Source organism: Kogia breviceps, chromosome 6 (assembly GCF_026419965.1).
Source record: "Kogia breviceps isolate mKogBre1 chromosome 6, mKogBre1 haplotype 1, whole genome shotgun sequence".
In the NCBI taxonomy this organism is placed as follows: domain Eukaryota; kingdom Metazoa; phylum Chordata; class Mammalia; order Artiodactyla; family Physeteridae; genus Kogia; species Kogia breviceps.
The window spans coordinates 81,601,889-81,617,512 of NC_081315.1; the positions used below are offsets into that span (position 1 = coordinate 81,601,889).

The following is a 15,624-nucleotide window of genomic DNA, read 5'->3' on the forward strand; positions in this document are numbered from 1 at the left end:
GAGAGAGTGTTTCTTTAACTTTGTGTCAAAATCTCTCTCTTGGGCTTCCCTGGTGGCCCAGTGGTTGAGAGTCCGCCTGCCGATGCAGGGGACACGGGTTTGTGCCCCGGTCCAGGAAGATCCCACATGCCGCGGAGCGGCTGGGCCCGTGAGCCATGGCCGCTGAGCTTGCGCGTCCAGAGCCTGTGCTCCGCAACGGGAGAGGCCACAGCAGTGAGAGGCCCGCGTACCACAAAAAAAAAAAACAAACTCTTTCTTGTTTTAGAATTTTTTATATAGCTTAAATTAAATACTTAAATTTTAACAAGAGTTTTATTTCTACAGATATTTATCTTAAATTGCTATTAGATATCCCACTGAGAAAGCTCAAATGCTTCACTTTGTCCTGACTTTATGACACCACTGGAAAGCATCTAATACTGTGTACAAACCCTTAACAGTGCCCAAAAGTAGGACTGCGCCCTTGAAGCACTGATCACCAGTGCTAGGCAAGCGTCACACTTCCATCCCGGCAAACTACTGAAAGTGCCCCAAATTCCTTTGGCTACTAACAGTATTTAATATTTTTGATTATATAGATAATAATAGATAATGCTGCAGTGCTATAAGCACTGTTCTTGGTGTTTTACCTATAGAGTAGGTAAGCTTTATCAGTCCCAGTTTACAGATGAAGGAGCTGAGACACAGAGAGGTCAAGTAATTTGCCTTGTGCCTTATCAGAACAGTTAATAAATGATAGAGTCTTGAGCACAAATAGTCTGACTCCAGGGCAATATAGTCTGACTCCATTTAGCCATTATGCTATCCTATGGAAAACACAGGGAAGTTCATTAAACCCGGGTCCCCCTACTTTAGAATTAGTAGCATGGGCACCAGTGACAATGGGTGTGTGTACAGCATGGAGATGTAACAGGCTCTTACATTCTACTCTGCAGGGTTTCAGGTAAATAAAGTTACAGAGTAAGTGTTCAGATTTCTAAATATCCAGTTATATTACTTTTATAGTTTATCTTTAAAATTTAGAAAATGGAGGCTTTAAGTACTACAGTTGATAAAAAATAAAATTAAAGCAGGCTTGGAAACGCAAGATTGCTATAGATGATTCTCCATCATTATTCATGAATTGTACACGAAGTAGCCAGGCCCATGCTCAGAAGCTCATGGCTAGACTGTCAGCCAGTGAGGGTAAGGAGAAGGCAGGGAAGGGAGTCAGGAATGTGAGGCTGTAAATGACAGTTCCAGCTGGTCGTGATCAAGATGTTCAGCCACCCAGCTAACTCACTTGTTTCTTTGCTTGTTGGACGTACAAGTCAGGCTGTGAGTAATCTACCAGTCCAATTTGATGATCTATCATATTTATGAAATAAAATAACATTTCCCTTCTGCTTTAGTTTGTGGTGATAACTGTGTGTTTGAAAGCTGGATTGGAGACATCATATTGGACCTGGGTAAGAGAATCTTTAGTCACAACCAAGGAATATCACATTTACTTATGTGTTATCACTCATTTTTGTTGTTGTTTTTCATTCTAACTGCATGTGTCCCTTTACCCTAGTTCCACAGGTTGTTAATTACAGTTGGGGGGGAGCAGTCAGGAATGGACTGGGGGGAACTGGAGACTCAAGTGTGGAAACACCGAGTAAAACTTAAATAAGTTTATTTACCACAAGACTTCTCAAGAGCCCTTAATATAGTGTTGTACATTGTAAATATCCCTGGAAGGGAGGAAGCCTTCAAACTTATTGACTAGGAATCTTTTCTTAGTAGAGTGTGTCGCAAGCCTGGCAGAAAACTCATTGGAAAATGATTCTGAAGGCCAAAAATATCAGAGAAAGATTTGTCCTCAGACATTTGTAGATATCCAGTCTGAATAAAACAAGTTCCATTTTAGATATGCTAGTATTGAAGTATATTCACATCCAGGTAGAGAGACCCAATAAATAAAAAGAAAGTTAGATGCTCAAGGGAAAGATGGGGACAAGAAATTTGGATTTGACAATCATCAACACAGAGATTAACATTCACACAAGTGTCTTAGCATCTTTCAGTGAGAGCATATGGAGCAAAAACTAAGGAGGCTTAAAGATGGTAGCAGATAAAAAAGATAAGAGTGGAAGGTGAGACCCGCCAAAGGGGGTAGAGAAGGAACGGTTCTAAATGCCAGTACCACCAGCATTATAACCGGTGTGGAAGAGATGAGTGTTTAATGAAAGATCCAATTAAAACATGCAATTATTTAGTTAATAATTGCCATAGGTAATATTTTATGGATGTAGTAAAAAAAAATTAATAAGGAAATCTGTGAAAGCTTCATCAGTGTGGGTGGGAGCCCTCCATCTACCTGAAAGTCCTTTAACTCATATTCTCTTCCTTCACAGTTCAGCCACATAGCGATCTGGGGCAGCATCGCACTCTGGGTGGTGTTTTTTGGAATCTACTCATCTCTGTGGCCTGCTGTCCCCATGGCCCCTGATATGTCAGGAGAGGTAATGTATCCTAACAACTCAGGATCTAACAAACCCTAAAAATTGGTATTCATTAATGAGCCATAATTACTTGGCTTGGGTTCATATTAAAATATTATTCGTCAATTTTAAAAGCTATTTTTAAACTCCACAGCTGTGAGTATAAAAATTGAGAGAATATTTTAAACTTGGACATTTTACTTAAATCTGACTTACCCTTTCGTAAGCATAGCTGGGTCAATAAAATGTGGTAGTCAGGAGCTTGAATCATGTTAAGAATATCCATATAGAGGATGCCATTTTAAAATTAGACCATCAATCCACACATACTTTTTGAACAAGAGATTTGGGGAAATGGTGAGCTAATGTCTTGGGACAGTCTGTCTTTTTTGTTGTTGTTGTTATCTCTTATTCTAAAGAAAAGGCTACTGTCACTAGATTAAATGCACTTTTAGAGCTGTCTTAATGACATCAGTTTGGTTTTCATTTTGAAAGAGTTAGGATATCTGACATTTCAGCCTTATCATGGTCCACTTTCAATTCCGTCTGTCACTTTCTTGTTACACTGGTAGGAACTGAGTTATTAGGTGTTCGTGGGGGAGTGTCACAAGATCTCCTTTCTTTCAGAAGAGATTCCAGCAGTAGGAGGGTGTATGATTTCAATTGCAGGAAATTTGACATAAAATGTATAAAAGAAAATGTGGAAAACATTTCAGGATTTCCTGTGACCTCACAGTAACTTGCAAATCAAGGTAATGTGAGCTCCGTTACAGTACATTGTTTTCCTGCAGTCACAGGAAACCTTTCCAGGGGTTTCCATTATTTGTTTCCCTAAGTACTGCCTGAGTACCTTTCACTTTTGACAGTCTGGTTTATAGATCATGTTCATGAAATTTTATCTGACAGCATCCTGCTTTTTATAAATTAGCAGAATGCAGGCACATTAAAAAAAAATTTTGTGGTTAAATTTATTAGAGAGAGGCATTACATACTATTACAGCAAAACCAGACATATCAAGGAGCATGTACTTCCTTCCACCCAGAGGAAAGGCTTCTTCTGAAACATGTACTGTGAACTTGAGAAAATTTACAGCATGTATTTTGAGGAGAACAGAGCGAAAGCTGTGACTGCATCTCCTCCTTCCCTTGGTTTGAGTCCTTTTTTCCTGAAGAAATAAAATCAAAGACTGTGTATGTCTGCTGATGCCACTTGGAAATTCCAATTCTATTCTTTGTTTTTATTTGATGTGCGCTGTCCGGTTCGACCTGCTTTTCCCCCAAGGTCAATTCTAACTTAATATCTTTTTCATTAGACCTCATTTTACCTCGTGTCTGAATATTTTATTTTCAAAATGAGTGACACAAAAGATTTTGAAATTGAGATAGTTTGAGCAGCTGTAGCCAATCGCTTTGAAGACAAGAACAGAGTTTTTGACCACCTACTTCTAGGACAAGTGTGAAGTTTGACTGGCTTTTAGCCAACCAAATATAATTGTACCCTTGCCTGTAGAATTCCTGGTATTACCCAAACACAAAACTTAATATCATCTCTTGAGATTTGCGGTGATGCTGTGTTTAATTCAAAGTGAAATGGATGTCAGTACCCCATCACATTTCTGTTCTCTTCATATACAGTGTGAAGTGCTAACAGGGCTTCTTTTTCTTGTTGTTTTATTGCTACTGATACTTTGAATATAATGTTTAAATAGCTGGTGCTCCATCGAAAATAGGAAGAATGGATTAATTCAGCTGTAGGCTTGGCTAGCTTGTCCAAACTGTAAATCTGCTTAATGTATTTAAAGAAAAGAATAATACTTTAAATTTATTTAGTACTTACTGTTTGCAAAGCATCTTGGTATGCATGTGTGTGTAAATGAGCCTCACAACTGCAAAAAAGGAAGATAACAAGAACGCCACTCACATTCCCAAGGAGAGATAGTCTACGTTTACTGTTTCCTAGGCACTAGGGTTTTAGGACCCAAAAATGTTGTGGCAGGACTCAATTTTTGAACATTTTTATTGTGCATAGGCACTAGTTCTATTACAATCCAGTTAATTTCAGGAAGAAGTAACTGCCCTTAGATTTACATTTTTTAATCTTAAAATTCTATGTTTCAGTCAAGAATATAGCTAAATACATATATGTGAAACATTCATTTATGTGCCAATAGTTATATCTGTATGTGTGTGTGTGTATATATATATATATATATATATATATATATATGTATATATATAATTGGCCAACCATCCTGAATAATACTTACCTGTTCATCTGTTATCTTATATAGCAATATACTATTATAATATATTTTACATATATATTATTATATACTACATGTAGTAATATAGTGTTGTAAATAGCACCAGGATAAGTACAAATATTAGCATTCCCAGACCTGACATGTTTTACTTAACCCGGACCTGACATGTTTTACTTAATCCGTGTAATGAAACACAGCACAAGGCATCCCCCAGAACACAACGCTATTCCAAAGCATTCCTGGTGTGGTGAAGTCAACTTTCTGTCACCACCACCAGGGTCATGAGTGTCTAATCCAAGGACCATACCCCTAGGACTCCAGTTTTTTCCTGTATTGGTTTGGCAGCAGTTCCTTCCAAAACTAAATAATTAAATATGTCTGTATGTTTGGGTTGTCCAAAGGCATAATAAAGGCGCCCAGCTTAGCACAGCAGTAACAGAGATGGGTAGGCAAGACCGAAAATAGCAGCCCCATTCCCCCCATCCTGGTTCAGGTGATATTTTGGAGGATGAGGTACTGTGTGGTTTTAAAAGGCATTCACACAATAGAGAAGTTCTTCAAAAAGACAACCAAGATCTGGGAAAAATAACACCAAAAATACCTAAGGTATATTGAACACTTTAAGTACTTGATGTGCATTCATTCAATCGATTTAACAATTATTTGTTGAGATTCTTCTGTGGGTCAGGCACTGTGGATTCATTAGTGAATAAATAAACAAAAATCCATGACCTTCTCAACTTTCAACTGAAAGGAGACAGGCAAATAAAATAATTAAGTGAAATATATAGACCGATGTAAGTGCTATAGAGAACACAGCAGGCAAGAGAAACCGAGAACCATGATTTCCATTGTTTCCCATAGCGCCTTGTGGCTTTTACTCACGGTCAAGTAAAGAGCCATTGGAGGGCTTCCCTGGTGGTGCAGTGGTTGAGAGTCCACCTGCTGCTGCAGGGGACACGGGTTCGTGCCCGGGTCTGGGAGGATCCCACATGCCGCAGAGCGGCTGGGTCCGTGAGCCATGGCCGCTGAGCCTGTGCGTCCGGAGCCTGTGCTTCGCAACGGGAGAGGCCACAACAGTGAGAGGCCCGCGTACTGCAAAAAAAAAAAAAAAAAAGAGCCATTGGAGGGGCTTGAGAGAGGGGTGTCATGATCTGACTTACGTTTTCACAGCAGGACTATGACTGCTGTGTTATGAACCACTTAGGAGATTATTGCAGTAACCCAGGCCAGAGGGAATGGTGGCTTGGGCCAGGAGGGCGGCAGTGGTGAAAGTGGTCAGAGTCTGAATCTAGTTTGAAGGTAGCCTTAATAGGATTTGCTGACAGATTGGACATGAGGAGTGAGAGGAAAAGAAGTCAAGGTGGATGCCATTGTGTTGGCCGTGACCTTCAGGACGTGCTTGTCCTCAGCTCACTGGATCCTCCCAGCAAACTTGTTACCATACCTGTTTTACAGGTGAGAAAACAGAGGCATAGAGAAGTTAAGTACCTCATCTGATACCCCACTGGTACTAAGTGACAGAGGTACGCTGTGACTTAGCTGTGTGGTCCCAGGGTCAGCTACCTTTTACACTGCCCGGTGCTGCTCCTCTGATCATAGTTATTCAAAGGGTTCTGTGGTGTATAATCTGGAAATTAGAAGTCTGAAGGGACTGCCCCTCGTTGCAGGTATTGCCAGGATTTGTGTGGACGAGGAAATCTCTGTTTTCTTTTTCCTGACAGCACTGGTTCCACCACGTCTCTTCCCCCTGTGGACATGTCGGTGGTCCTGGTCTTCCTCCCTCCATCTTCTACCCCCTAGCCGCTGTGCCAGAATGCTCCCCCTCCTCCTCACGTGTCCACTGTCCCTTCGTGTCCTTACTGGTTGCTCTGACATAATGGCGTCAGGCTCCTAGTGCCCCATAAATGTTAAGTAAAGGATCGTGAAGTAAGTTTGTTTTCCTTGCTTGTTGTTGTTGTTGTTTAACATCTTTATTGGAGTATAATTGCTTTACGATGGTGTGTTAGTTTCTGCTCTATAACAAAGTGAATCAGCCATACATATACATATGTCCCCATATCCCGTCACTCTTGCGTCTCCCTCCCTCCCACCCTCCCTATCCCACCCCTCTAGGTGGTCTCAAAGCACCGAGCTGATCTCCCTGTGCTATGCAGGTGCTTCCCGCTAGCTATCTGTTTCACATTTGGTAGTGTATATATGTCCATGCCACTCTCTCACTTCATCCCAGCTTACCCTTCCCCCTCCCCATATCCTCAAGTCCATTCTCTACGTCTGCATCTTGTTTTGCACAAACACATGAGAAATGATAGAGTAGAGGTGACATAGAGGCAGAGTTCAGCTCAGATAAGAACATCTTGCTAACATCCAGAGATTTCCACAACGTGGCGCTTTCCAGCAGCAGAACAGAATGTGGTCTCATGTAACCAGCCCCAGCATCGGAAAGTAGTGCTACTCAGCAGAGCCTTGCTCATCTGCACCTGCGAAGTGGCTTCCAACTCCTAGGATTCAGATTTTCTGTGGACTTCTCTTCACTGTCTTCTCTCCAGAGGAGTATCTTAAATGTTGAAGGCACAGACTATTCTGCTCTAGTTAATGTGAACTGGAACTCAGGGTGCAAATTATACACAAGTTAGGCAACTTACAGGTACGGATCTCATGCTTCTATATTCAGCTTGGATGCATATTCATACATAGATCAGGATTTTACAGTCATTTCCAGTTTATGTCCTTGATTTGTCTTTGTAGCCGCCATCTGAAGACAGAGCCATTTCTCTCAATATGTTGAAAGAAAATCCTTGCTCACCACGAGGGGGAGGGAAGGGAACCAATATTTATTGGCAGCAGGTATTCTTTGTTTCATTTAAATCCATATCACAAACTGTTGTGATAAGCAGAGCAATAGCAAGTGACCCAGAGAATTCATCCCAGGTTTTCTTCTCACATCCCATTGGTTTTGCTCTCACATCTTGAGTAACTAAATACCTTTTCTTCAGGACCCATCCCTATTCCTTTCTCTCAGATGGGAATGCTTTCTTTTCTCCTTGCAGCCATTTTCCTTGCATTCCATTGATTTCCCTGATTGATCTATTTCCCAGGATACCCAGGGCCGTGATCAATTTCCCTCAGTTAGCCAGATATAAAAGCATTCCTGTCTCTTTTTAAAAGTGCCAAGATAGGGCTTCCCTGGTGGGGCAGTGGTTGAGAGTCTGCCTGCTGATGCAGGGGACATGGGTTCGTGCCCCGGTCCGGGAAGATCCCACATGCCGTGGAGCGGCTAGGCCCGTGAGCCATGGCCGCTGAGCCTGCGCATCCGGAGCCTGTGCTCCGCAACGGGAGAGGCCACAGCAGTGAGATGCCCGCGTACCGCAAAAAAACAAAAAACAAAACAAAAAAAAAATGCCAAGATTTTTAATTCTCTCTTCTCAACACCCACCTAACTCCATCAACACACTTATAGAAATTCTGCCTCACTTTGTATCCTGGCATCTCATGTCCTCTTAATAGCCATATCAGCATATGTAATACCCAGCTCATTAAAAAAAAATGTATATATATATATGGAAACCCGGAAGGCACAAGCCGAGTGGCTGGCCATAAGATCCCAGCTTAAACGGGAGTACCTGCTTCAGTACAATGACCCCAGCTTGTCATGGGGTCATTGAAGATCCTGCCTTGACTCTTTGGACCTATGCAAGATCAGCAAATATCTATCCCAATTTCAGACTCACTCCCGAGAGCTCCCCACTTTTAGGAGCTCTGTTTGGAATTGGGCCCCTCCTCTTCTGGTATTATGTTTTCAAAACTGACAGAGATAGGAAAGAAAAAACTTATCCGGGAAGGAAAATTGGATCAAACAATTAACATCTCATATTAAATCTGGCAATGATGACTATATATATATATATATATATATATATATATATATATATATATATATATGAAATTGAAAACCACATCATCAGAGAATGTACAGTTGCTACTCAGATGATAGCAGGGCCTCGTTTACTGAGGGTCAGTCACTGTCATAAGTACTTTTCATGTCTTCAGTCATTTAACACAACACTGTGAGGTAGTTCCTATTACCCATTTCACTGACACAGAGTGGTTAAATAATTTTCCCAAGGTCACACAGCTTGTAAGTATCTGAGCCGCTGTTGGAACCCAGCCAGTCTTTTCCCTTAACCACCATACACACTGTTCTCTGTCGCTTTTACATTTCTTCTCTCACCTTTTCATTCCTCTGCATTTTTCTCCCAGCCTTATCAACTTCAAAGGTATAGATTCCTTTTAGTGTCAGTGCCCCAATCTAAGTACTTACTTCCATCTGGTTGGTAAACTAAGCCATCCGTTATCTGCATGTAATATTTCCATCTTCAGCTGTGCTCAGCTGCCTATTTCACAGATCAGGCATCGTTTCTTTCCCCCTTCCTTCAGCACATTCTGCATGCCTGAAGTTATCAGAAATCCATCCCCCAGATATCTGAGCGTTTAGGGAAGACTGAAGTCTCTCCAGTCACAGCCGGGGAGGGCTGTTCTCAGTTGGTGGGCAGGGTGTTGCCGTTTGGGAAACACTCCTTCCTATAGTTTTGTTTCCACTACAGTAATTCTACATCTCTGCCCCTAATAATGATTCAAATGATAATGATTAACAAGTATCCCAGTACCACAAATGACTGAACTATTTTAACAATTAAAAAAGAATTATGACATCAGGGTAGGGGGAGAGTGGATTCTACAAAGGTGGAAAATGCGACAATAAGAAATTATTTAGGAAAGGAAAGTAAAAAGAAAATAGCGTGATAAGCTTGACTGCAACTTTAAATTTGTCTCTGTCTTCCTTTCCTCTCACAAATATGGTTGTGATTTAAGAGGAGGCCTTTTTTTTTTTTTTTTTTTTTTTTTTCAGACCTGACTTGTATTTTTTCACACCAGTACCACAATTTATGGGGCAAGGTAGGCCCTGGGGAGAAGTGATATGTTATATAAACATATGCTGGCCTGCTTTTTCGACTTGTCTAGATGATGTTACTGGGTATTTTTTGAATTTCCAGAAGAAAATATTTTAGGCACTATGATTAGTATACCAGATTACAAAGTAAAAAGCACGCTACATCAAGGATCATTTCATATCACGATTTATACCAGAAGCTTAGTATCGGCAGAACTTTTCAATGTATCGCAGCATTGCAGACACACACTGTAAAGTCTTCCCAAGCGCATCTGGTTCTGCTCTCCCTGGCCTGAGGGATCTATAAAACTACTGAAGGAAATTGAAGTTAGGGAACAAGCATGTGTTTTACAGAATTTCAGATCTCTTGATTGAGGTTAGTAAAGTCTCTCTGAAAAACAATAAAAATCTTTGTTGAACCCTTTAGTGTCACCCCTGTAGGAAAGGTATTAATAAACCACATTAATGATATGATTTTCCTAAGTTGTGCTGTTACCCATTTTACCAGCATAATGAATTACTTTGCATATGAGGAATTTCCTGGTTTAAAATAGTCCTTATTCATCTCTCAGCTTTTAATTACCTAGATAGCATGTAATAATTTATTGGTCACAAGACCAGGCCTTGCGGATAGGGTGGAGCAGTGTTATGATATGAAGGAGTTTCATGCAAGATTACTGGGTTTAGCCAAGTAGCCTGGAGGGAACAAGAACCCTAAACTCTGTCAGATGCTCTTCAATGAGCCAACAGTCGAGATCCCATCCAGTAAAACATGCCATTGGTCAGGGCCCTGACAGTGAATGAGACAGGCACACCATCACGGGTCTTAAAGAAGCTGGCTGTGTAACCACTTCCAAGCCCACTTTGTAAAGAGAAGCCTTGTAGAAACACTGAGAAGCAAAGAGAGACATGGATGTGACAAATGTAATGGCAAATCAGGACATTGGCACACATTTTAAAGTTAAAGCTCTCTTTGGAGTCACTGTGAGAGCTGGCATTGCTTTTTGTAGACACAACACCCTTTCCTACAATACAGAGCAAATATATATTGAGTCTCTAGTGTATGTGTGTTACAGGCTCTTTGTTAGGCAGTGGAGGATGCAGAAGGTGAACAGAATTGGTCATTTCCCTTAAGGATCTCATTTTTTTATTGATGAGCTCTTGACGTCATAAATGTGAGGGATGATGTGGTGCCCCCCAAGTGCCATGACAGTGAGCAAGGCATGGAAAGCTGAGCAAAGCTGCTCTTAGTACAGCAGAACTTTGGCTGTTCTCTAGAGTCAGTGCATTCTCGTGTTCATTCATTCCGTAATTATTTATCGAGTGCTTAATCAGTTCTAGGCACTGTGTCAAGGTAATGGGTTAATTAGACAAGATACCCATTAACGTTCAGGTTGAGAGGAGCAAGGAGAGGGAGAAACAGTCACTAAGTCTGTTAACAAATGACTAAATGTTGAACGACTAAAGATAATTTCACAAAGTGATAGGAAGAAAACAGGATGATATAGTAAGGGACAGGACTGTAATGGCTGCTCCAGGAAGGTGTTTTTGGAGAACAGATGATTAAGCACAAACTCAAATAATGTGGAGATACCTTCATGTGAAGAAGAACATTTTAGGGCTGAAGGAACAGCCCGTGCCCAAGCTCTGAGGCAGGAATGAGCCTGGTAAATTCAAAGACTAAAATGTCAGTGTAGCTGGAGCAGAGAGAGTGGGAAAGAGTGCGATGAGATGGAGCCAGTGAGATGGGCCAAAAGCATATCACCCCTATAAGCTCTGCACTCTGGCTCATAAGACCACTACAGCTTGTTTTTGAGTTGCGTGCCAGGGAGCAATCAAAACTGCTCATAAAAGAAACCATGAATGTCACTGTGCCATCTACTTCAATAAAGCTTACAATTGGACACAATTCTTGCATTCCATGTATGGTAAGGAAAAGAGATCATCAATGAGGTCAAAAGCTGCTTGGTTCCAAGTTATCACTAAGGCTCCCTAGCATGTATGTATCATGCAAAGCAAGTTATTTTATGGCATATTTTTTTATGTTAAAAAAAGAAGTAACTGTGGATTCAACAAGATAGAAACATTTCTCTCTCATATGAAAAAAAGTCCAGTGGTGTCAGGTAGTTCCAGACTGGTATGGCAGCTGCACGGTCATGCAGGACCAGATTTCTTCTGTCTTGCTGCACTGTCAACTTTCGTGTCCTTCTTCGTAATCCAGAATGGCTGCTTAAGCTCTAGCCATTTTATCAACATTCCAGCCAATGAGAAAGGAGAGAAGGATTAACCCTTTCTCTTTGAAGTTCTTTCCTAGACATTGCCCACCACATTTCCTCTTAGCTCTCATTAGCCAAAAGCTAGTCACATGGCCATACCTAGCTGCAATAAGAGAGCCAGAGGAACATAATCTGAGCTAGAGGAGAAGCCAAGATTCAAGGGTTACATCTAAGAAGCAGAGAGGAGATATATTGGGAGGCAACTAGAAGTCTCTGCCATGAAAGTCAATAAATTTTCTACATAAGCCATATGTTCGTGGGGTTTTTTTTAACATCTTTATCAGAGTATAATTCCTTCACAATGTTGTGTTTCTGCCGTACAACGACGTGAATCAGCTATATGTGGCACATGTATACAATGGAATATTACTCAGCCATATATTAGCTTTTATATGTCTTTCCATAGGTAAATGGGTTTTGAAGTTTTGAGTTTTTAAAATATAATTTCCTAAAACAGATGGTAATTAAATGACAGAATGGAGGTGTTAGTTAATATTACAGTGGTAATCATTTTGCAATATATAAATATATCAAATCATCACATTGCACACCTTAAACTTATGTAATGTTATACGTCAATTATATCTCAATAAAGCAGGAAAATAAATTTTTTAAAGAAAAAAACTTCCTACAATCTGAAATATAGGTCATTATGTTTCACAGATTGAATTACTAGTAATCAAAGAATTGATGCTTTATGAGATGGTTTTTAAGAAGATAAAATACAGAGCCATCACAAAATTATAAAAACTTGTTAAGAATGATATAACAAGTAAATATGTTGAGCATTGAGATAAGGTGCCCTATCTTATACAACGTCTCCAGTAACATCAGAACATTTAAAAATTATAATTCTCATAATAAAAAGAATATTTTGTTACTAATTTTGTCCTCATTTTTCTGGTACTTTTAAGTTTTTTAAATAGTGCAATAAAGAAGATTAAAGTAAAGCAAAGCAGGGCTTCCCTGGTGGGGCAGCGGTTAAGAGTCCGCCTGCCGATGCAGGGGACACGGGTTCGTGTCCCGGTCTGGGAAGATCCCACATGCCGCGGAGCGGCTGGGCCCGTGAGCCATGGCCGCTGAGCCTGCGCGTCCAGAGCCGCCTGTGCTCCGCGACGGGAGAGGCCACAACGATGAGAGGCCCGCGTACCGCAAAAAATAAATAAATAATAAATAAAGCAAAACAAATTCTGTTCTTAATTACTTTTACTCTTCTGGGAACTATATCCCTAGAAAATAAAGTTTCAGAGCCATACATTTTCTAGTGCTCTTGATTCCTTTTTAGAAGGACTATTTTGCGTGTTCAATTCTCAGTATATATTGATACACAGTCAAATTTTACTTAAAAAAAAAATAGCTTCTGATTGATCTAGGTCCCGACTAGCTCTTCCTCCTTTTCCTCTGAACATCTTTTTTAGTCATTTATTTCCAGAGGGTGGAGATGCAAAGATGGTTTTTTGCATCATTCAACTAGATTGAATATTGGTTCTTAGTCCCCCAGGGTGATCACACCTCCTTCATTTATTTCCTCACAACCTCCCAGGAATGTCCAAGGGGGAAAAAATCACATAAACGCTGTGAACTGGCATCTGATTTGCATATTTTCTAAGATTTTCTTTGTTTGGAACAATTTGCATATTTTCTAAGACTTTTGTTTGTTTGTTTGGGATAATCCAAGCCAAGGGTTTTCTTTGTCTCTGAGTAACCAAGAGCTTCTGGTATAATTGCAAACATATTGGGGTTTACCCAAAACACCCTTCTCCTTAGATATTTTCTGGGTGTTCTGCTCTATCTACTTTTATGGAGAAAGTAATAATTCATCCCATATAAGAGTCCAATTTAGCTCAATTCAGCTGAGATTTATGGAGTGCCTTGTGTCAGGACCTATACTGGGTGTCAGTGGATCAAAAGTTGAAAAAAGAGAGTCCTTCTGAGGAGCTTGAGTCATGAGTAAACCAACAGATCAACAGATTGTGAGAATGTAAGACGCTAGTTATTATGATCAGGACTCGCAGGGGCTAGCAGAGGAGAGGGCACTCAATCCCCAGGCTATTTAGAAAGGTTTCTTGGTACTGCTGTTCCCCACACTGTGCAGGAAACCAAGAGAAAGAAGGGCCTTCCAGCTAGAGAGCAGCCCAAGCAAAGAGGGAAGTTGGGGTTCCTGAGGGAGCTGGAACTGAAAAGTGTGGCAAAGACCAGGTCACAGAAAGTTACCCGAATGTATTTACATCATTACATTAAGCCGTGGCAGATGGCAATTCCTTATGAAATACATAGTATTCCAGAAGGTACCTGAGGCCATAGAATACAGATTCATGTCAGAGGACATGATATATAAATGCTAGTAATAAGCTAGTGAGTGATGAAGAACATTTTTTATATTTTGGCATGAATATGTATCACATAATATAATTGAAAATTTGCAAGAATTCTGTTGAGCTAAAATAAGACATCAAAGACCTTTCTCAGTGATAAGCTCCAGACCATAGAACTTGGCATGGGTATTCCTCTGTCTTTGGGTTTTATCCGAGGGATGTTTTGAGCCTCACTACCCAAGATGTGTAGCCACTGAAGACTTTCAGTGGAAGTTCACCTCTTCAAGCCAAAGTTCGCATGAGCTTGAAATTTCTCTCTGGTTAAAGTGCAAAGTGCAAAGTTCACCACTTAGTGTTGACCCAGTTATGCTTATGTACCTCTGAGTTCAACTCCATGCCCAGGTACCATAACGAATTCAGACAGAAAGGGTTAAATTTCTGAGAAAGGCTCCCACAACTTGGAAATCTCTGTCACGCCATGGTGTTTCCCAGGCTTTGGTCACAAAGACACTTTAAGAAACCTTTGCAAGTTTACATTCAAATAACACAATAATTATTATCTGAAAGCAGAGTTGATTTTGATCATCTGATGTCGTTTCCATACATCAGTGGCAGTGTTGCCAGGAGAAGGCACAATTTCGATGCAGTTAAAAGCATTCTGTGTATATAACATTGATATTTTGCCATTAAAATATAGATGTTAACCTTGTGGATTTCAGCTTTCAGGGTACTAAAGAGTATCATTATATCTCAGGCTCAGTGAGTCAGCCTCCCCAGTCCCCTGAGAAAGGGAGCTAGAGGAGGAGATACCATATGGGTAACTGCGGTGGGATGAGACGGGACTGAAAGTGAAATACATCAAGAGAGTCTACCTTTTCCAAAGAAACATTCAGCTGATAGAGCAGAGACGGAGCAGTAGGGAGGGACGAGCCACAACTTGGTGGGAAAGATCCAGAAAGTTTGTATGAAAAGAAACAATACTTGCATACCTGAAGTTGAGCACTGATTTTTTTTTCTTTTGATGAAAATGATTTCATGAAGAAGATGCTTCCAGAGGAGACCAGAAGGGTTAACTGAAACATAGGAAGAAGCAAGAGAAGTCAAATGATCTCATAACTTGGTGGATGGCTCTGAAACAAAAGAAAAGTGGGAGTTGTGGGTTCTGAGGGTCACAAAACCACATCACAGTACAGATCATCTCTGAAGAGTTGCTCTACCAGGATGTTTCAAAGAAGCCAGAGCCAGAAAGAACAATTAAACTCGGATTTAATTAAACTCTTGGACACCACACCCAACCAAATCCTAAGAAGCACATAATAGGATATACAAGCTATATGTAATATAAGCTTTCAG

At 40.5% G+C, this 15,624-nt stretch overlaps 1 protein-coding gene across 4 annotated transcripts in view; it reads left to right on the top strand.

The window, feature by feature from the left end:
* Window positions 1-15,624, top strand: part of ATP8A1 (ATPase phospholipid transporting 8A1) — a 242,469-nt gene that overhangs the window by 202,665 nt on the left and 24,180 nt on the right. For all 4 annotated transcript variants that reach the window (XM_059066067.2, XM_067036148.1, XM_059066068.2 and 1 more), the window contains 2 exons: window positions 1,392-1,448; window positions 2,379-2,486. In XM_059066067.2, coding sequence (XP_058922050.1) covers window positions 1,392-1,448; window positions 2,379-2,486 — 165 coding nt within the window. The remainder of the gene's footprint in view (window positions 1-1,391; window positions 1,449-2,378; window positions 2,487-15,624) is intronic.